This window comes from Agelaius phoeniceus, chromosome W (genome assembly GCF_051311805.1).
Source record: "Agelaius phoeniceus isolate bAgePho1 chromosome W, bAgePho1.hap1, whole genome shotgun sequence".
NCBI lineage: Eukaryota > Metazoa > Chordata > Aves > Passeriformes > Icteridae > Agelaius > Agelaius phoeniceus.
The window spans coordinates 2,501,171-2,522,893 of NC_135301.1; the positions used below are offsets into that span (position 1 = coordinate 2,501,171).

A 21,723-nucleotide genomic window follows, 5' to 3' on the forward strand; every position below is an offset into this window, starting at 1 on the left:
GCCCCTCACGCCTGCCCGTTCTCAAAATGGCGGCCGGGGGCATCGCTGCCCGTTCTCAAAATGGCGGCCGGTGACGTCACTGCGTCCCGCGCTGCCCTGCCCCAAGATGGCGGCCGGGCGGGAGCGGAGCGGGGCGGGCGCGCCTGCGCCCGTGCCAGCGGTGCATGCCGGGCGTCCTGCCCGCCGTGACGCTGCACATCGCACCCGGCACCGCCACCGGGGCCCGCGGCCATGGCGGGCGTGAAGGTGATCGCCAACGACACCGAGTTCCAGCCCGAGCTGAGCGCCGCCGGCTCCCGCCTGGCCGTGGTGAAGTTCACCATGAGGGGGTGAGTGAGGGCGGGGGGCGGCTCCTGCGCGCCCGTTCCCCCTCAGGCTCCCGGGAAGGGCTCCGCTCTTGCCGTGTTTTTATTCGGGGTTCGCCGGCGCGGTTTGCAGCGTGAGGGGCGCTCCGGAACGCGTCAGTGCAGTCGCAGCATCAGCGCCTTTCTAAGTTCCGTGATTTTTAACACAATGTTCCCAGGTCCTGGCATAAATTCCCGTTTTTCCCGCCGAACCCACTGCCCGCGGACCCGCCAGCCCTCAGGCGCTCTGAGGGAGCAGGGGCTGCGCTGGTGTAAAGCCCCGTTAAAGGGCAGGAAAGTGATGGGAACAAGGCACGGACAACGCTAAATGCAACTTAAAACTTGGAAAAACATCTTTTGCCCCATAAAACTTGACTGGATCCGCACCCCATTTGCCCAGGACAAGTAGATTATCCCTTTTCCCCTCCTCAGCAGGGAGATGTAACTGTGATGAAATCGAGATGAATTTGTCACCAAGTGAACCTCGACATCTGAATGATTCCCGTTAATTTGTGAAATTAGGGAGAATAGTGATAATCTCAGGGGTTTGGGGGTTCATAGGGCACCTCATTATTTTTTGGCTGCTGCCTCTTAGTTATGGGTGCTTTTTTGCCAATTTACTACGTCGGGGTTTTTTTATTCCACTTTTTGTTTCTCTTTCTCAGTGAGAAACTCCCTTTACAGGAATTGGTGCAGCTGAGCACTTCCTACACTTTTGTTGACGCAGAATAAATAAAAAATACACATTTTCATCCAAGCCAATGCAATTAAATCAAAAGAAACCAACTCTGTCTTCCCAGGGCCAAATAAATACGGGAATAACTGGTTATAGGTGTAAATGAGATTTGTTGTGGGAACAATTTGATACGTGTTGACCATTTGAGTTGTGTGTAAATACAGTTTTTTTCCCAGGAGGTAGCATGGACTAATGATAGGAGTTTTTTGCTGCTTTTGCCCTCCTTTGTAACACTTTCTCGAGCAGGACTGTGGTGAAAATGCTGCAAATAAAGACAATAAATTGCAGGTTCCCAAATGTCATCCTTCACTGTATCACCCGGGCAGCCAGGTGGAGGGACTGTTCTTACAGCAGGATATCAGGAAGAGCAGGAACCTTCTAATTCCATTTGGGGCAGGCAATGACAAAGAACCAGAAGTGGAATTCAGTGGAAGTGTCACTTTTCCCCCAGGTGTGGCCCTTGCCTGCGGATCGCGCCCGCCTTCAACGCCCTGAGCAACAAATACCCACAGGCAACGTTCCTGGAGGTGGACGTGCACCAGTGCCAGGTGTGTGCTCCAGAGCCTTCCTGCTGCCCGGGAATGGGGACAGGGGAGGGCACGGCAGCCCTGGCACTGATTGCTCCCAGACTGGGAGAACAGATCCCTCCTAAGGAGGAATAGCCCTGCTGGGCTGCCCTTCCTTTGAGCAGTGTAAAAGCACAATAATTCACTGATCCTCAGCCCCAAGTAGTACTTGAGATATTGCGCACGGCACCAGGGTGAATGACAAAAATGTAAATCAAATAAAATAAATGAATGGGTTTATCGGTGGGATGAGGCAGCTCCCAGTGGTGCAGGTGAGATTGCCTGAGGCACTAATGGGGACTCCCGTCTGCTCCCAGGGCACGGCTGCCACCAACAACATCTCAGCAACGCCCACGTTCCTGTTCTTCCGCAACAAGGTGCGCATCGACCAGTACCAGGGAGCAGATGCCGTGGGCCTGGAGGACAAGATCAAACAGCACCTGGAGAACGATCCTGGCAACAGCGAAGACACAGACATCCCCAAAGGATACGTGAGTGTCTCCCCAGAGCTTTATTCTCTAGCTCAACTGGTAAAAAAATGCACTTGAAGTCAAATTTTAGGCAGAGCTGGCCGAGAAAACCACTTGTCTGGGCTCTCTGTTCCAGAAAAACTGTGAATATTGACATGTACACATTTAGTAAGAATGGAGAATCTCTGTAATGATTAAAATGCATTTTGTGTGCCATGCTGTGGCTGTCCCAGCTGTGAGCAGCTGTGTGCTCTCTGTCCCCAGATGGATCTGCTGCCCTTCATCAACAAGGCTGGCTGCGAGTGCCTCAACGAGAGCGACGAGCACGGCTTCGAGAACTGCCTGCGCAAGGACTCCTCCTACCTGGAGTCCGACTGCGACGAGCAGGTGTGCTGCACATGCTCCAGGGAGCTTCTGCTGAGGGGCTGGGGCCTTCAGGAGAGGGGCTGCAGCCCAGGGATCCGGGCATGTTCTCCTGCAGGAGCCCATGGATCCAAGGCAGTGCTGCCCATGGATCCAGGGATGTTCTCCTGCAGGAGCCCATGGATCCAAGGCAGTGCTGCCCATGGATCCAGGGATGTTCTCCTGCAGGAGCCCATGGATCCAAGGCAATGCTGCCCATGGATCCAGGGATGTTCTCCTGCAGGAGCCCATGGATCCAAGGCAGTGCTGCCCAGGGATCCAGGCATGTTCTCCTGCAGGAGCCCATGGATCTGGGGATGTTCTCCTGCAGGAGCCCATGGATCTGGGGATGTTCTCCCGCAGGGTCCCATGTATCCAAGGCAGTGCTGCCCATGGATCTGGGGATGTTCTCCTGCAGGGGCCCAGGGATCCGGGGATGTTCTCCTGCAGGAGCCCATGGATCCAAGGCAGTGCTGCCCATGGATCCGGGGATGTTCTCCTGCCCATGGATCCAAGGCAGTGCTGCCCATGGATCCGGGGATGTTCTCCTGCCCATGGATCCAAGGCAATGCTGCCCATGGATCCGGGGATGTTCTCCTGCAGGGGCCCATGGATCCAAGGCAATGCTGCCCATGGATCCAGGGATGTTCTCCTGCAGGGGCCCAGGGATCCAAGGCAGTGCTGCCCATGGATCTGGGGATGTTCTCCTGCCCATGGATCCAAGGCAGTGCTGCCCATGGATCCGGGGATGTTCTCCTGCCCATGGATCCGGGGATGTTCTCCTGCAGGAGCCCAGGGATCCGGGGATGTTCTCCTGCAGGAGCCCATGGATCCAAGGCAGTGCTGCCCATGGATCCGGGGATGTTCTCCTGCAGGGCCCATGGATCCAAGGCAGTGCTGCCCATGGATCCAGGGATGTTCTCCTGCCCATGGATCCAAGGCAGTGCTGCCCATGGATCTGGGATGTTCTCCTGCAGGAGCCCATGGATCCAAGGCAGTGCTGCCCATGGATCTGGGGATGTTCTCCTGCAGGAGCCCATGGATCCAAGGCAGTGCTGCCCATGGATCTGGGGATGTTCTCCTGCAGGAGCCCATGGATCCAAGGCAGTGCTGCCCATGGATCCAAGGCAGAGCTGCCCATGGATCTGGGGATGTTCTCCTGCAGGAGCCCATGGATCCAAGGCAGTGCTGCCCATGGATCCAAGGCAGAGCTGCCCATGGATCTGGGGATGTTCTCCTGCAGGAGCCCATGGATCCAAGGCAGTGCTGCCCATGGATCCAAGGCAGTGCTGCCCATGGATCCAAGGCAGAGCTGCCCATGGATCTGGGGATGTTCTCCTGCCCATGGATCCGGGGATGTTCTCCCGCAGGAGCCCATGGATCCAAGGCAGTGCTGCCCATGGATCCAAGGCAGTGCTGCCCATGGATCCGGGCATGTTCTCCTGCAGGAGCCCATGGATCCAAGGCAGTGCTGCCCATGGATCCGGGCATGTTCTCCTGCAGGAGCCCATGGATCCAAGGCAGTGCTGCCCATGGATCCGGGGATGTTGTCCCACAGGCTCCAAAGGTTTCCCCCCTGAGGATGCCCAGGGCAATAAGGGGCCAGGATGGGTGGAACAGGAGAAGTGAGCCCAGCATTTTATTCCAGAGCTGCCTTATCCCTGGTTCCTGTGCTGGGCTGGTTCCAAGTGCAGAAATCAGAGTGTAATTTTGGTTTTTTTTCCTTCCACAGCTGCTCATCACTGTAGCTTTTAGTCAGCCTGTCAAGCTGTACTCCATGAAACTGCAGGGGCCAGACAATGGTGAGTGCTGCAGGTAGAATGATTTATTGTTGGTTGGTGGGCAAAAATTAGAGTTTGACACACAAATCACAGGATTTATTATAGATTGATACACAAAGTATTCATTATAGTTTGATACACAAAGAGAAGTGATGCACAAATCAAAATGTTTATTATAGATTGACACACAAAGTGTTTATTAGAGATTTATACACACAGAGAAGTGTTTATTATAGACTGATACACAAATATAAGTATTTCTTATAGATTGATAATCTATACACAAATATATATTAAGTATTTATAAGAGATTGATATAGACATATAAGTATTATAGATTGATACCCAAATTATTTATTGTAGTTTAATACACAAATAGAAATATTAGAGATTGATTCACAGGTTGAAGTGTTTATTATAGATTGATAGACAAAGAGAAGTGTTTGTTATTTATTGATACACATTTACAAGTATTTATTATGGACTGATACACAAATAGAAATATTTATTATGGATTCATACACACATAGAAATATTTATTATAATTTGATACACAATTTATAAATTGAAATATTTGTTACAGATTGATGCACACAGAAGTATTACACATCGATACACTGAAAGAAATATTTATTATAGGTTGATACACAAATAAAGTATTTATTATAGATTGGTACACAAATATTTACCATACTTTAACACACAAACAGAAGTGTTTATTGCAGTTTGCTACACAAAGAGAAGTGTTCATAATTTAGTAGGCTGCAGAGAGAACCTGGCTGTAATTCCAGGCTGGAGTGAGAGCCACTGAAATCTTCCCATGTTCTGTAGTAACCCAATCTCCTGGCTGGGTTCTGCCATCCCTGGGCTCTGCAATTCCCATTTCCCTGTCTGTGTGTGTGTCCAGGGCAGGCCCCAATCCATCCCTGGGCTCTGTAATTCCCATTTCCCTGTGTGTCCAGGCCCCAATCCATCCCTGGGCTCTGTAATTCCCATTTCCCTGTGTGTGTGTCCAGGGCAGGGCCCAGTGCATCCCTTCCATCCCTGGGCTCTGCAATTCCCATTTCCCTGTGTGTGTGTCCAGGCAGGCCCCAATCCATCCCTGGGCTCTGTAATTCCCATTTCCCTGTGTGTGTGTCCCCAATCCATCCCTGGGCTCTGTAATTCCCATTTCCCTGTGTGTGTGTTCCCAATCCATCCCTGGGCTCTGTAATTCCCATTTCCCTGTGTGTGTGTCCAGGGCAGGCCCCAATCCATCCCTGGGCTCTGTAATTCCCATTTCCCTGTCTGTGTGTCCAGGGCAGGCCCCAATCCATCCCTGGGCTCTGTAATTCCCATTTCCCTGTGTGTGTGTCCAGGCAGGCCCCAATCCATCCCTGGGCTCTGTAATTCCCATTTCCCTGTGTGTGTGTCCAGGCAGGCCCCAATCCATCCCTGGGCTCTGTAATTCCCATTTCCCTGTGTGTGTGTCCAGGCAGGCCCCAATCCATCCCTGGGCTCTGTAATTCCCATTTCCCTGTCTGTGTGTCCAGGGCCCCCAATCCATCCCTGGGCTCTGTAATTCCCATTTCCCTGTGTGTCCAGGACCCCAAATCCATCCCTGGGCTCTGCAATTCCCATTTCCCTGTGTGTGTGTCCAGGGCCCCCAGTCCATCCCTGGGCTCTGTAATTCCCATTTCCCTGTGTGTGTGTCCAGGCAGGCCCCAATCCATCCCTGGGCTCTGTAATTCCCATTTCCCTGTGTCTGTCCCAGGGCAGGCCCCAATCCATCCCTGGGCTCTGTAATTCCCATTTCCCTGTGTCTGTCCCAGGGCAGGGCCCAATCCATCCCTGCCATCCCTGGGCTCTGTAATTCCCATTTCCCTGTGTGTCTGTCCCAGGGCAGGCCCCAATCCATCCCTGGGCTCTGTAATTCCCATTTCCCTGTGTGTGTGTCCAGGGCAGGGCCCAATCCATCCCTGGGCTCTGTAATTCCCATTTCCCTGTGTGTCCAGGGCCCCAAATCCATCCCTGGGTCTGCAATTCCCATTTCCCTGTGTGTCCAGGGCAGGGCCCAATCCATCCCTGGGCTCTGTAATTCCCATTTCCCTGTGTGTGTGTGTCCAGGGCAGGCCCCAATCCATCCCTGGGCTCTGTAATTCCCATTTCCCTGTGTGTGTGTCCAGGCAGGCCCCAATCCACCCCTGGGCTCTGTAATTCCCATTTCCCTGTGTGTGTGTCCAGGGCCCCAAATCCATCCCTGGGCTCTGTAATTCCCATTTCCCTGTGTGTCCAGGGCCCCAAATCCATCCCTGGGCTCTGTAATTCCCATTTCCCTGTGTGTGTGTGTCCAGGCAGGCCCAAATCCATCCCTGGGCTCTGTAATTCCCATTTCCCTGTCTGTGTGTGTCCAGGCAGGCCCAAATCCATCCCTGGGCTCTGTAATTCCCATTTCCCTGTGTGTGTGTCCAGGGCCCCAAATCCATCCCTGGGGTCTGCAATTCCCGTTTCCCTGTGTCTGTCCCAGGGCAGGGCCCCAAATCCATCAAGATTTTCATCAACCTGGAATGAGCTCCACTGAAATCTTCCCCATGTTCTGCAGTAACCCAATCTCCTGGCTGGGTTCTGCCATCCCTGGGCTCTGCAATTCCCATTTCCCTGTGTGTCCAGGGCCCCAAATCCATCCCTGGGTCTCCAATTCCCGTTTCCCTGTGTCCCCCAGGGCAGGGCCCCAAATCCATCAAGATTTTCATCAACCTGCCGCGCTCCATGGACTTTGAGGAGGCGGAGCGCAGCGAGCCCACGCAGGCCCTGCAGCTGGGCCCCGAGGACATCAGGGAGGATGGCATCGTGCAGCTGCGCTACGTCAAGTTCCAGAACGTCAACAGTGTCACTGTGAGTGCCACCGGCCCGGGGGGTGGCCCTGCTCTGCTGGTCCTCATCTCCTGTCAGAGCCCGGCCAGGCAGGGGCTGCGGGCAGTGGGGAATCCCAGCTCTGGGCTGAACAGGCTGCCAGCAAAACAGAGCTGCTCTCTGAGTAGTTATGGAATGGAGAGCCAGAGACCTGGGTAATGGAGATAAAGCTCCCACAGCTGGAGCAGCTGGAACAGGTGTGCAAGTGTCACAACCCAGGACACCCCTCTGGCTGCCCAGGACAGCTCAGAAGCCCAAAACACCTTGGGTTTGATTGGGACCCATGGATTGTGACCCATGGATTGTGACCCATGGATTGTGACCCAGTTCCCAACCTTAGATGGAGATCTGCAGGCCACAACAGTTTAGGTAGAATAGCAGTGAAGTTATCACAGGGTGGAAAAGCAGATTTGGGTTTTTAGAATGGAGATCCAGGGGGCTGGGTGTGCCCAGCCTTTCTCCTGCTTCTCCTGGGCCTCCATGTTCTGCTGTGAGGGTGGCACTTGGGTTGGGTTGGAGTAGAAGCTGCCTGTCTAACACAGTTATTGTGAACCTTGCACAGGCAGCTTTCAGTGTAAAGACACAACACAGGGTGCCTGGAGCTGTCCTGCTGCACAGACCCCAGCAGGAGCAGGGAAAGAACTTTCTAGATAAGGTACAATAAACAGCCTTGAGAGCCCTGACTCCTCCTTCAGGTGCCAGGCTGGGAAAAGAGATTTCTAACTCTTCTTGAATCAGCCTGATCCAGCAATGAGGAGCTGACTCCGTGTTTCACAGGGCTAGTTTATTATTTTATGTTTTGTATATATATTACTAAAGCTATACCAAAAGAAGAAAGGATTTCATCAGAAAGCTAGCAAGGAATAGAAAGAATTGATAATAAAATCAACAACCACATGGAACCAATCCCAGATGCACCAGCAGCAGATTGTGCTCCTGAGGCCTCTCAGAAAAAAGGATTTCCAGAAATTCCAATCTGGGATGCAAATCCTGCCCTTATTTTGCTTTTCTTTGTGCAGTTGTTCGTGCAGTCCAATCACGGCGACGAAGAGACGACGAGGATCACCTACTTCACCTTCATTGGCACCCCAGTGCAGGCCACCAACATGAACGACTTCAAACGAGTGAGTGCTAAATAAAATCTGAGAAATCCTTCTTTTCATTTATTTCTACTTGAAAATAAACTCCTGCAGTAGTCATGGTGCAAATTGCAGAGCACTGACACCAGAATTCCCAGCAGCAAAACTTGATCTGAACTAAAACTTCATTCGTTTTTTGAACTAAAACTTCATTCCTTCTTTGAACTAAAACTTCATTCCTTCTTTGAACTAAAACTTAATTCCTTTATTAAACTAAAACTTCATTCCTTTATTAAACTAAAACTTCATTCCTTCTTTTAACTAAAACTTCATTCCTTTATTGAACTAAAACTTCATTCCTTTATTGAACTAAAACTTCATTTCTTTTTTGAACTAAAACTTCATTCCTTTATTGAACTAAAACTTCATTTCTTTTTTGAACTAAAACTTCATTTCTCCTTTGAACTAAAACTTCATTTCTGCCATGCTAAGAACATTCAACACTCATTCTGCTGCTCTAAAATAAACACAGACCTCCCTCATTCTCCCAGCCTGCAAACACTTCCTGTTTCTTTATTTCCAATTTCTTTTGCCATTTTTCCCCTTTTTCTCCTGCTTTTTCTACTTTTTCCTTTCTTTTGCCCATTTATTCCCATTTCCTCCCTCATTTTCCCCAAAATCCCATTTTTTGTGGCCAACTCACACATCTGGAGCAGCTGTAGGTGTCAATGCAGGGATGAAATGAAAGTCTCCCAATTTTCTTCTATTTTTTCTACTTTTCCCCTTTTTTTTGCCCATTTATTCCCATTTCCTCCCTCATTTTTTCCCAAAATCCCATTTTTTTTTATCAACTCACACATCTGGAGCAGCTGTAGGTGTCAGTGCAGGGATGAAATGAAAGTCCCAATTTTCTTCTATTTTTTCTACTTTTCCCTTTTTTATTTTGCCTATTTATTCCCATTTCCCTCCTCATTTTTCCCCAAAATCCCCATTTTTCTCCTTTTTCCTCATTTTCCTGCCTTTTTCCTCCTTTTTTTTCCCCATTTCTCCCATTTCTTTCATTCTCTTCAACATAACCATTTCTCCCCTGTAAAATACTTCAATTTCCCCCCAAAAATTACCATTTTTCCCTATAAAATTCCCATTTCATCCCAAAATCCAAAAAAATGGGGATTTTGGGACAGAAAGAAGGGAATTTTGATGGGAAAAAAGGGAATTTTGATGGGAGAAAAGGGAATTTTAGGGAAAAGAAAAGCGAACTTTGCAGGGGAAGGAAATTGAGCATTTTTGAGGGGAAATTGGGGATTTTTGAGGGGAAATGGGGATTTTTGGGTGGAAATTGAGCATTTTTGAGGGGGAAATTGGGGATTTTTGAGGGGAAATTGGGGATTTTGAGGGGAAATTGGGGATTTTGAGGGGAAATTGGGGATTTTTGAGGGGAAATTGGGATTTTTGAGGGTGGAAATGGGGATTTTTGAGGGGAAAAAAGGGAAATTTAGGGAAAAGAAAAGCGAACTTTGCTGGGGAGGGAAATTGGGGATTTTTGGGGGGAAATTGGGGATTTTTGAGGGGAAAAAAGGGAATTTTGGGGCAAAGAAAAGCGAACTTTGCTGGGGAGGGAAATGGAGCATTTTTGGTGGGAAATGGGGATTTTTGAGGGGAAAAAAGGGAATTTTGGGGAAAAGAAAAACGAACTTTGCTGGGGAGGGAATTTGGGGATTTTTGAGGGGGAAATTGGGGATTTTTGGGGGGAAAAAAGGGAATTTTGGGGAAAAGAAAAGCGAACTTTGCTGGGGAAGGAAATTGGGGATTTTTGAGGGGGAAATTGGGGATTTTTGGGGGGAAAAAAGGGAATTTTGGGGAAAAGAAAAGCGAACTTTGCTGGGGAAGGAAATTGGGGATTTTTGAGGGGAAATTGGGGATTTTGAGGGGAAATTGAGCATTTTTGAGGGAAATTGTGGATTTTTGAGGGGAAAAAAGGGAATTTTGGGGAAAAGAAGAGCGAACTTTGCTGGGGAGGGCAATTGAGCATTTTTGGGGGGAAATTGAGCATTTTTGAGGGGAAATGGAGATTTTTGAGAGAAAATGGGGATTTTTGAGGGGGAAATGGAGATTTTTGAGGGAAATTGTGGATTTTTGAGGGGGGAAAAAAGGGAATTTTGGGGAAAAGAAAGGCAAACTTTGCTGGGGAGGGAAATGGAGCATTTTTGAGGGGAAATTGGGGATTTTTGAGGGGAATTGGGAATTTTTGAGGGGAAATGGGCAATTTTGATGGGAAAAAAGGGAATTTTGGGGAAAAGAAAAACGAACTTTGCTGGGGAGGGAATTTGGGGATTTTTGAGGGGGAAATTGGGGATTTTTGAGGGGGAAAAAAGGGAATTTTGGGGAATAGAAAAGCGAACTTTGCTGGGGACGGAAATTGAGTATTTTTGAGGGAAAATTGGGATTTTTGATGGGAAAAAAGGGATTTTTAAGGGGAAAAAAAAGGGAATTTTTGGCAATAGGTTTGACTGTGCTGTTTCCTGTTGCAGGTAGTGGGCAAGAAGGGCGAGAGCCACTAGGGAGCCCTGGGCAGGCTGGGTTTGCTGTGTCCATTCCGGATGGGTGCTGCCACGAGCAGGGACTGTCCCTTGGTTTGTGCCATTCCCAATAAACCCTTGCTTTAGCTGGAGCCTCTTCCTCCTCTCCTCCTCCTCCTCCTCCTCCTGCTGCTGCTGCCGCTGCTGGATTTGTAAATAAAAGCGCTGACTTTTGCCAAGGTGCATTTTCTACAGGCAGGAAACACAGCTGGGAGTGACGCTGGGATTTATGGCATTTATAGGGTGCATTTCCTGCACACACAGCTGGGAGTGACTCTGGGATTTATGGCATTTATAGGGTGCATTTCCTGCACACACAGCTCAGAGTGACTCTGGGATTGATGGCATTTATAGGGTGCATTTCCTGCACACACAGCTGGGAGTGACGCTGGGATTTATGGCATTTATAGGGTGCATTTCCTGCACACACAGCTCACAGTGACTCTGGGATTTATGGCATTTATAGGGTGCATTTCCTGCACACACAGCTCACAGTGACTCTGGGATTTATGGCATTTATAGGGTGCATTTCCTGCACACACAGCCGGGAGTGACTCTGGGATTTATGGCATTTATAGGGTGCATTTCCTGCACACACAGCTGGGAGTGACTCTGGGATTGATGGCATTTATAGGGTGCATTTCCTGCACACACAGCTCAGAGTGACTCTGGGATTTATGGCATTTATAGGGTGCATTTCCTGCACACACAGCTGGGAGTGACGCTGGGATTTATGGCATTTATAGGGTGCATTTCCTGCACACACAGCTGGGAGTGACGCTGGGATTTATGGCATTTATAGGGTGCATTTCCTGCACACACAGCTCAGAGTGACTCTGGGATTGATGGCATTTATAGGGTGCATTTCCTGCACACACAGCTCACAGTGACTCTGGGATTTATGGCATTTATAGGGTGCATTTCCTGCACACACAGCTCACAGTGACTCTGGGATTTATGGCATTTATAGGGTGCATTTCCTGCACACACAGCTCAGAGTGACTCTGGGATTGATGGCATTTATAGGGTGCATTTCCTGCACACACAGCTCAGAGTGACTCTGGGATTGATGGCATTTATAGGGTGCATTTCCTGCACACACAGCTCAGAGTGACTCTGGGATTTATGGCATTTATAGGGTGCATTTCCTGCACACACAGCTCAGAGTGACTCTGGGATTTATGGCATTTATAGGGTGCATTTCCTGCACACACAGCTCACAGTGACTCTGGGATTTATGGCATTTATAGGGTGCATTTCCTGCACACACAGCTCTCAGTGACTCTGGGATTTATGGCATTTATAGGGTGCATTTCCTGCACACACAGCTGGGAGTGACTCTGGGATTGATGGCATTTATAGGGTGCATTTCCTGCACACACAGCTGGGAGTGACTCTGGGATTTATGGCATTTATAGGGTGCATTTCCTGCACACACAGCTCAGAGTGACTCTGGGATTTATGGCATTTATAGGGTGCATTTCCTGCACACACAGCTGGGAGTGACTCTGGGATTTATGGCATTTATAGGGTGCATTTCCTGCACACACAGCTCAGAGTGACTCTGGGATTTATGGCATTTATAGGGTGCATTTCCTGCACACACAGCTCAGAGTGACTCTGGGATTTATGGCATTTATAGGGTGCATTTCCTGCACACACAGCTCAGAGTGACTCTGGGATTTATGGCATTTATAGGGTGCATTTCCTGCACACACAGCTCAGAGTGACTCTGGGATTTATGGCATTTATAGGGTGCATTTCCTGCACACACAGCTCAGAGTGACTCTGGGATTTATGGCATTTATAGGGTGCATTTCCTGCACACACAGCTGGGAGTGACTCTGGGATTGATGGCATTTATAGGGTGCATTTCCTGCACACACAGCTGGGAGTGACTCTGGGATTTATGGCATTTATAGGGTGCATTTCCTGCACACACAGCTCAGAGTGACTCTGGGATTTATGGCATTTATAGGGTGCATTTCCTGCACACACAGCTGGGAGTGACTCTGGGATTTATGGCATTTATAGGGTGCATTTCCTGCACACACAGCTCAGAGTGACTCTGGGATTTATGGCATTTATAGGGTGCATTTCCTGCACACACAGCTCAGAGTGACTCTGGGATTTATGGCATTTATAGGGTGCATTTCCTGCACACACAGCTGGGAGTGACTCTGGGATTGATGGCATTTATAGGGTGCATTTCCTGCACACACAGCTGGGAGTGACTCTGGGATTTATGGCATTTATAGGGTGCATTTCCTGCACACACAGCTCAGAGTGACTCTGGGATTTATGGCATTTATAGGGTGCATTTCCTGCACACACAGCTCACAGTGACTCTGGGATTTATGGCATTTATAGGGTGCATTTCCTGCACACACAGCTGGGAGTGACTCTGGGATTGATGGCATTTATAGGGTGCATTTCCTGCACACACAGCTCAGAGTGACTCTGGGATTGATGGCATTTATAGGGTGCATTTCCTGCACACACAGCTCACAGTGACTCTGGGATTTATGGCATTTATAGGGTGCATTTCCTGCACACACAGCTGGGAGTGACTCTGGGATTGATGGCATTTATAGGGTGCATTTCCTGCACACACAGCTGGGAGTGACTCTGGGATTTATGGCATTTATAGGGTGCATTTCCTGCACACACAGCTGGGAGTGACTCTGGGATTTATGGCATTTATAGGGTGCATTTCCTGCACACACAGCTGGGAGTGACTCTGGGATTGATGGCATTTATAGGGTGCATTTCCTGCACACACAGCTCACAGTGACTCTGGGATTTATGGCATTTATAGGGTGCATTTCCTGCACACACAGCTCAGAGTGACTCTGGGATTGATGGCATTTATAGGGTGCATTTCCTGCACACACAGCTCACAGTGACTCTGGGATTGATGGCATTTATAGGGTGCATTTCCTGCACACACAGCTCACAGTGACTCTGGGATTTATGGCATTTATAGGGTGCATTTCCTGCACACACAGCTCAGAGTGACTCTGGGATTTATGGCATTTATAGGGTGCATTTCCTGCACACACAGCTGGGAGTGACTCTGGGATTTATGGCATTTATAGGGTGCATTTCCTGCACACACAGCTGGGAGTGACTCTGGGATTGATGGCATTTATAGGGTGCATTTCCTGCACACACAGCTCACAGTGACTCTGGGATTTATGGCATTTATAGGGTGCATTTCCTGCACACACAGCTCACAGTGACTCTGGGATTTATGGCATTTATAGGGTGCATTTCCTGCACACACAGCTCAGAGTGACTCTGGGATTTATGGCATTTATAGGGTGCATTTCCTGCACACACAGCTCACAGTGACTCTGGGATTTATGGCATTTATAGGGTGCATTTCCTGCACACACAGCTCAGAGTGACTCTGGGATTTATGGCATTTATAGGGTGCATTTCCTGCACACACAGCTCACAGTGACTCTGGGATTTATGGCATTTATAGGGTGCATTTCCTGCACACACAGCTCAGAGTGACTCTGGGATTTATGGCATTTATAGGGTGCATTTCCTGCACACACAGCTCACAGTGACTCTGGGATTTATGGCATTTATAGGGTGCATTTCCTGCACACACAGCTCAGAGTGACTCTGGGATTTATGGCATTTATAGGGTGCATTTCCTGCACACACAGCTCAGAGTGACTCTGGGATTTATGGCATTTATAGGGTGCATTTCCTGCACACACAGCTCACAGTGACTCTGGGATTTATGGCATTTATAGGGTGCATTTCCCACAGATTATTGATTATTGATTGATCCACAAATAGAAATATTTATTCCAGATTTAGACACAGATTATTGATTATTGATCCACAAATATAAATTTATTCTAGATTGACACAGATTATTGATCTACACATTTAAATATTTATCCTAGATTGACACACAGATTATTGGTTATTGATTGATCCACAAACAGAAATATTTATTACAGATTATTGATTATTGATCCACAAATAGAAATACTTATTCCATATTGACACAGATTATTGATCTACACATTGAAATATTTATCCTAGATTCATTGATCCATAAATAGAAATATTTATTAGAGATTGACACAGAGATTATTGATTATAGATTGATCCACACATAGAAATTTATTCTAGTTTGACACAGATTATTGGTTATTGATCCACACATAGAAATATTGATTATAGATTGATCCACCAATATAAATTTATTCTAGATTGACACACAGATTATTGATTATTGATTCTTGATCCACAAATAGAAATATTTATTCTAGATTGATTGATCCACACATAGAAATATTTATTCTAGATTGATCCACAAATAGAAATACTGATTACAGATTATTGATTATTTATCCACACATAGAAATATTTATTATAGATTGACACACAGATTATTGATTATTGATTGATCCACCTATATAAATTTATTCTAGATTGACACACAGATTATTGATTATTGATCTACACATAGAAATATTTATTCTAGATTGATCCACAGATTATTGATCCACACATTGAAATATTTATTATAGATTGATTGATCCACAAATAGAAATATTGATTACAGATTGACACAGATTATTGATTATAGATTGATCAACAAATAGAAATTTATTCTAGATTGACACAGATTATTGATCCACAAATAATAAATATTTATCCTAGATTGACACACTGATTATTGATTATTGATTTATTCACAAGTAGGAATATTTATTACAGATTATTGATTATTGATCCACACATAGAAATATTTATTCCAGATTGATTGATCCACACATAGAAATATTTATTTTAGATTGATCCACAGATTATTGATCCACACATAGAAATATTTATTACAGATTGATTGATCCACAAATAGAAATATTGATTACAGATTGACACAGATTATTGATTATAGATTGATCAACAAATAGAAATTTATTCTAGATTGACACAGATTATTGATCCACAAATAATAAATATTTATCCTAGATTGACACACAGATTATTGGTTATTGATTGATCCACAAATGGAAATTTATTCTAGATTGACACACAGATTATTGGTTATTGATCCACACATAGAAATATTGATTACAGATTGATCCACAAATGGAAATATTTATTCTAGATTGATCCACAGATTATTGGTTATTGATTGATCCACACATAGAAATATTTATCCTATATTGAAACACAGGTTATTGGTTATTGATTGATCCACTCATAGAAATTTATCCTAGATTGACACACAGATTATTGATCCACAAATAGAAATATTTATTCTAGATTGACACAGATTATTGGTTATTGATTGATCCACAAATAGAAATTTATTCCAGATTGACACACTGATTATTGATTATTGATTGATCCACAAATATAAATTTATCCTTGATTGACACACAGATTATTGATTATTGATTATTGATTAACCCACACATGGAAATATTTATCCTAGATTGACACACAGATTAATTTAACAAAAAGAAAACTACAAAAAAGCCCACCAAGGAAGAAGAAAAAACCCTTTAAATGCCTGAAAAAATAAAAATAAATTCAAAATAAACCTTGATCCACACATAGAAATATTTATTCCAGATTGACACAGATTATTGATTATAGATTATGGATTATTGATCCACACATAGAAATATTTATTCCAGATTGACACACATCAAGAAAAATAAAAAACAGAATAAAAAACCCACAAAGAAATAGGAAAACAGCCCAAAGGAAACGCCCCAAAACCAGAATAAGAATGAAAAAAATGAAATTAAAACCCTAAAAAAACCACAAAATAAATAAAAATAACGATTAAAAACCAAAACCAACCCCACAAAATATTTAGAAAAAATTGAAATAGGAAAATAGATTGAAAAAAATCTAAAAATCTAAAAAACACCACAAAAATATAATAAAAATATAATTAAAAAAACAAAATAAAAAGCACAATAATAAAAAATAAAGAATAATAGAAAAAAACCCACAAAGAAATAGAAAAAGCCCTGAAAAGCTCCAAAAATAAAAATAATAATTAAAATTAAAAAAGAGAATTAAAGCCAGCCCCACAAACCATTAAAAAGAATTAAAAAAGAAAAATAAATAAAAGACACAAAAAATAAAAAACAAAGAAAACCCCCCAGGAAAATAAAATAAAAATAAAATAAAATTAAATAAAAATAAAATAAAATAAAATAAAATAAAAATAAAATAAAAATAAATAATAAAATAAAAAGAAATAATAAAATAAAAAAACAGAACCCACCAAAATAATAAAAAATAAAGCAGGAAAACACGCAAAAAATGAACCCCACCAAATGAAAATAATAATAATTCAAAATAAAATAAACCCCAAAATTCCAAAATAATAAAAAATGAAGAAAAATTAAAAAAACAGGTAAAAAATAAATCCTACCAAATAGAAATAGCAGTAATTCAAATATAAGAAAAAGCCTAAATAAAATACAAAAATAAACTATAAAAATAAAATACAAAATAAAATACAAAAATAAAATACAAAATAAAATAAAAAATAAAATACAAAAATAAAGCAAAAAATAAAATACAAAAATAAAATAAAAAATTAAATAAAAAATAAAATACAAAAATAAAATAAAAAATAAAAAATACAAAACTTAAATACAAAACTTAAATACAAAATAAAATACAAAAATAACGTAAAAAATAAAATACAAAATAAAATAGAAAAATAAAATAAAAAATAAAATACAAAAATAAAATTCAAAAATAACATAAAAAATAAAATACAAAAATAAAATAAAAAATAAAATAAAAAATAAAATACAAAATAAAATACAGAAATAAAATAAAATAAAAAGTAAAATTCAAAAATAAAATAAAAAATAAAATACAAAAATAAAATACAAAATAAAATACAAAAATAAATAAAATACAAAAATTAAATAAAAAATAAAACCTCGCCCCAAAATTTAAAAAAATCATTAAAAATAGAAAAAAGCCACACCAAATTTACAATAAAATGGAAAACACCCCCTAAAAATGAAAAAATAATTTAAAATAATAAATAATAAAAAATAATTTAAAAATAAACTTCAAATAGCAAAAGAAAAGATAAAATAATAAAAATATAAACATAATAATAATAAAAATAATAAAAATAGAAAATGTAAAAAAACCCAAATAAAATTAAAAATATTTTAAAATATTTTAAAAACTTTAAAAGGAAAAATAATTTTAAAAAACACAAAAAATTAAAACCTATAAGAATTGGCCCACAAATGATAAATACAATTAAGAAATAATATCAAATTAAATTAGGGAATAAAATAAAATAAAATTAACAAATAAAAATAATATTAAGAAATAAAATTAAAAAAAAATAAGGAATTAAATAAAATTAAGAAATAAAATAAAATAAAATAAAATAAAATAAAATAAAATAAAGGAATAAAATAATATAAAAATAGCAAAAGTGATTTTAAAAAAACCAGAATAAAATGAAATTAGGAATAAAAAATAAAAAAAGACCCCACCAAAACATAAAAAGAATAAAATAAAATAAAATAAAATAAAAATAAAATAAAATAATTAATTAAAAAAATTAAATAATTTAAAAATCAAATCAAATTGAAATTAGGTGAAATAAAATATAATAAAAATAAAAAAAATAAAGTGAAATAACATGAAGTAAAATTAAATTTAAAAATTGAAAATTAACATTTCAATGAAATAAAAAATAAAAATCATTAATAAAAGTAAAAAGTAAAATAAAATATGAAAAATTAATACGAAATTAAAAGAAAAAACCTAAAAAGAAAAGAATTAAAATAAAATAAAATAAAATAAAGTAAAATAAAATAAAATAATAAAACAATTTTTAAAGTTAATAAAATAATAACAGTTTAAGAAAATAAAAACTATAAACAAATAAAAATGTAATAAAATGGAGTTAAATAAAATTAAGTAAAATACAAAAAATAAAAAGCAAATAAATATAAAAATTTAAAAATTAGAATAAAAATTTAATTTTTAAAATAAAATAAAAATAGTTAAAAATAAATAAATAATTTAATTAGGTAAATTGAAATAAAATTAAGTAAAAAAATAAAATTAACACAAATGAAAATAAAATTAAGATGATATAAAAGAAAATAAAGTCGAGAAAAATAAAATCATGTTAAAGAAATGAACATCAAAAAAGAATTGAAAATAAAAATATTAAAAAGTTTTATTAAAATAAAATGCAATAAAGTAGGATCAAATAAAATTGAATGAAAATATTTTAAAATAAAAATAACGTTCATAAATTAGAATAAATAAAAATACAAATAGAATAATAAAATAGAATAATCAAAGAATAAAGTAAGCAAAATAAAAAGTAAAATTTAATAAAATCAAGTAATTGAGTAATAAAATAAATGAATGAAATAAAGTTTGAATAAAATAGAATTAAGGGAAGTGAAATACAGTTAATAATGTACTTAAATATTAAAAACTAAAGAAATTAAAAGAAAAATAGAAAAATAAAAATGTGCAGGATGTACAGAATGTACAGACACAGGTTATAGAGATATATATATATATATATATATATATATATATATATATATATATATATATATATATATATATATATTTATATATTTATTTATTTATTTATATATTTTTATATATTTTTTTATATATATATATATATATGTATAACCTGTGTGCAGAATATACAGTGGGTGTGCAGGGTGTGTGGGATGTACACACACAGGTTATAGATATATATAGAAATATATATAAATTTAAATTATATTATTAGTTATTTCAATATATATATATTTAAATATATATTTAAATAATTAATAATGTAATTTAAATTTATATATATATATACACATATATAGATGTGTATATATATAAATATACATGTGTACAGAATGTACACATACAGGTTATATATAAATATATATAAATATATATATACACAGGTTGCATATATATATATATATATATATAAATACAGGTTATATATATATCTATAAGCTGTGTGCAGAATATACACTGGGTGTGCATTGTGTGCAGGATGTACAGAATGTACACACAGAGGTTATAGATATAAATATAAAATATTGTTATTAATTACTTAAATATATATTTAAATATATATTTATATGTATATATATAACCTGTGTGCAGAATATACACTGGGTGTGCAGTGTGTGCAGGATGTACAGAATGTACACACACAGTTTATAGATATAAATATAAATATAAATATAAATATAAATATAAATAAAAATATAAATATAAATATAAATATTATTATTAGTTATTGAAATATATATTTAAATATATATATGTGTGTATATATGTATATATGTATATATATAACGTGTGCAGGATATACACTGGGTGTGCATTGTGTGCAGGATGTACAGAATGTACACACACAGGTTATAGATATAAATATAAATATAAATATAAATATAAATATAAAATATTATTATTAGTTATTGAAATATATATTTAAATATATATATGTGTGTATATATGTATATATGTATATATATAACCTGTGTGCAGGATATACACTGGGTGTGCATTGTGTGCAGGATGTACAGAATGTACACACACACAGGTTATATATTTATATATATAAATATATATATATATATATAAATTTAAATTATATTACTAATTATTTAAATATATATATATGTATATATGTATATATGCGTATATATCTATAACCAGTGTGCAGAATATACACTGGGTGTGCAGGATGTACAGAATGTACACACACAGGTTATAGATATATATAAAAATAGAAATAAATAAATAAATAAATAAATTTAAATTATATTATTAATTATTTAAATATATATTTAAATATATATATATCTATAACCTGTGTGCAGAATATACACTGGGTGTGCAGGGTGTGCAGGATGTACAGAATGTACACACACAGGTTATAGATATAAATATAAATATAAATATAAATACAAATATAAATATAAAATATAATTATTAGTTATTGAAATATATATTTAAATATATATATGTGTGTATATATGTATATATATAACCTGTGAGCAGGATATACACTGGGTGTGCAGGGTGTGCAGGATGTACAGAATGTACACACACAGGTTATAGATATATATAGAAATATATATAGAAATTTAAATTATATTATTAATTATTAAAAAATATATCTATATCTATATCTATATCTATATCTATATCTATATCTATAAATAACCTGTGTGCAGAATATACACTGGGTGTGCAGGATGTACAGAATGTACAGAATGTACAGACACAGCTTATAGATATATATATATAAAAATATACATAAATTTCAATTATATTATTAATTACTGAAATATATATTTAAAAATATATATATGTATATATGTATATATGTGTATATGTGTATATGTGTATATATATATGTGTGTGTGTGTGTATATATATATAACCTGTGTGCAGAGTGTGCAGAATGTACAGAATGTACACTGTGTGTGCAGTTATGTAAAGATTATACACTGTGTGTGCAGTGTGTGCGGAATATACAGTGTGTACACTTATGTACAGAATATACACTGTGTGTAACCTGTGTGCAGTTATGTACAGAATATACACTGTGTGTACAGTTATGTAAAGAACATACACTGTATGTACAGTTATGTACACAACATACATTGTGTGTGCAGTGTCTGCAGAATGTACACTGTGTGTAACCTGTGTGCAGTTATGTACAGAATATACACGGTGTGTAACCTGTGTACAGTTATGTACAGAATATACACTGTGAACCATGTGTACAGCATGTGCAGTGTGTACAGAATACAGAGAGAACACTAGGTACAGTATGTACATATGTA

At 39.8% G+C, this 21,723-nt stretch overlaps 1 protein-coding gene across 1 annotated transcript; it reads left to right on the forward strand.

Annotated features, from left to right (window-relative positions):
• The first annotated feature begins 148 nt into the window (after positions 1-148).
• LOC129132740 (thioredoxin-like protein 1) lies at positions 149-11,023 on the forward strand. The gene is made up of 8 exons (XM_054652150.2): positions 149-329; positions 1,532-1,628; positions 1,964-2,137; positions 2,381-2,503; positions 4,251-4,320; positions 7,001-7,173; positions 8,211-8,315; positions 10,802-11,023. The coding sequence occupies exons 1-8, from the start codon at positions 232-234 to the stop codon at positions 10,829-10,831; spliced, it is 870 nt and encodes a 289-aa protein (XP_054508125.1). The 5' UTR covers positions 149-231; the 3' UTR covers positions 10,832-11,023.
• The last annotated feature ends 10,700 nt before the right edge of the window (positions 11,024-21,723 follow it).

Coding starts and splice junctions, on each gene's coding strand:
- LOC129132740 (XM_054652150.2), top strand. CDS start 232: ATGGCGGGCGTGAAGGTGATCGCCAACGACACCGAGTTCCAGCCCGAG. Junction 330..1,531: donor GTGAAGTTCACCATGAGGGG/GTGAGTGAGGGC, acceptor CTTTTCCCCCAG/GTGTGGCCCTTGCCTGCGGA. Junction 1,629..1,963: donor TGGACGTGCACCAGTGCCAG/GTGTGTGCTCCA, acceptor GTCTGCTCCCAG/GGCACGGCTGCCACCAACAA.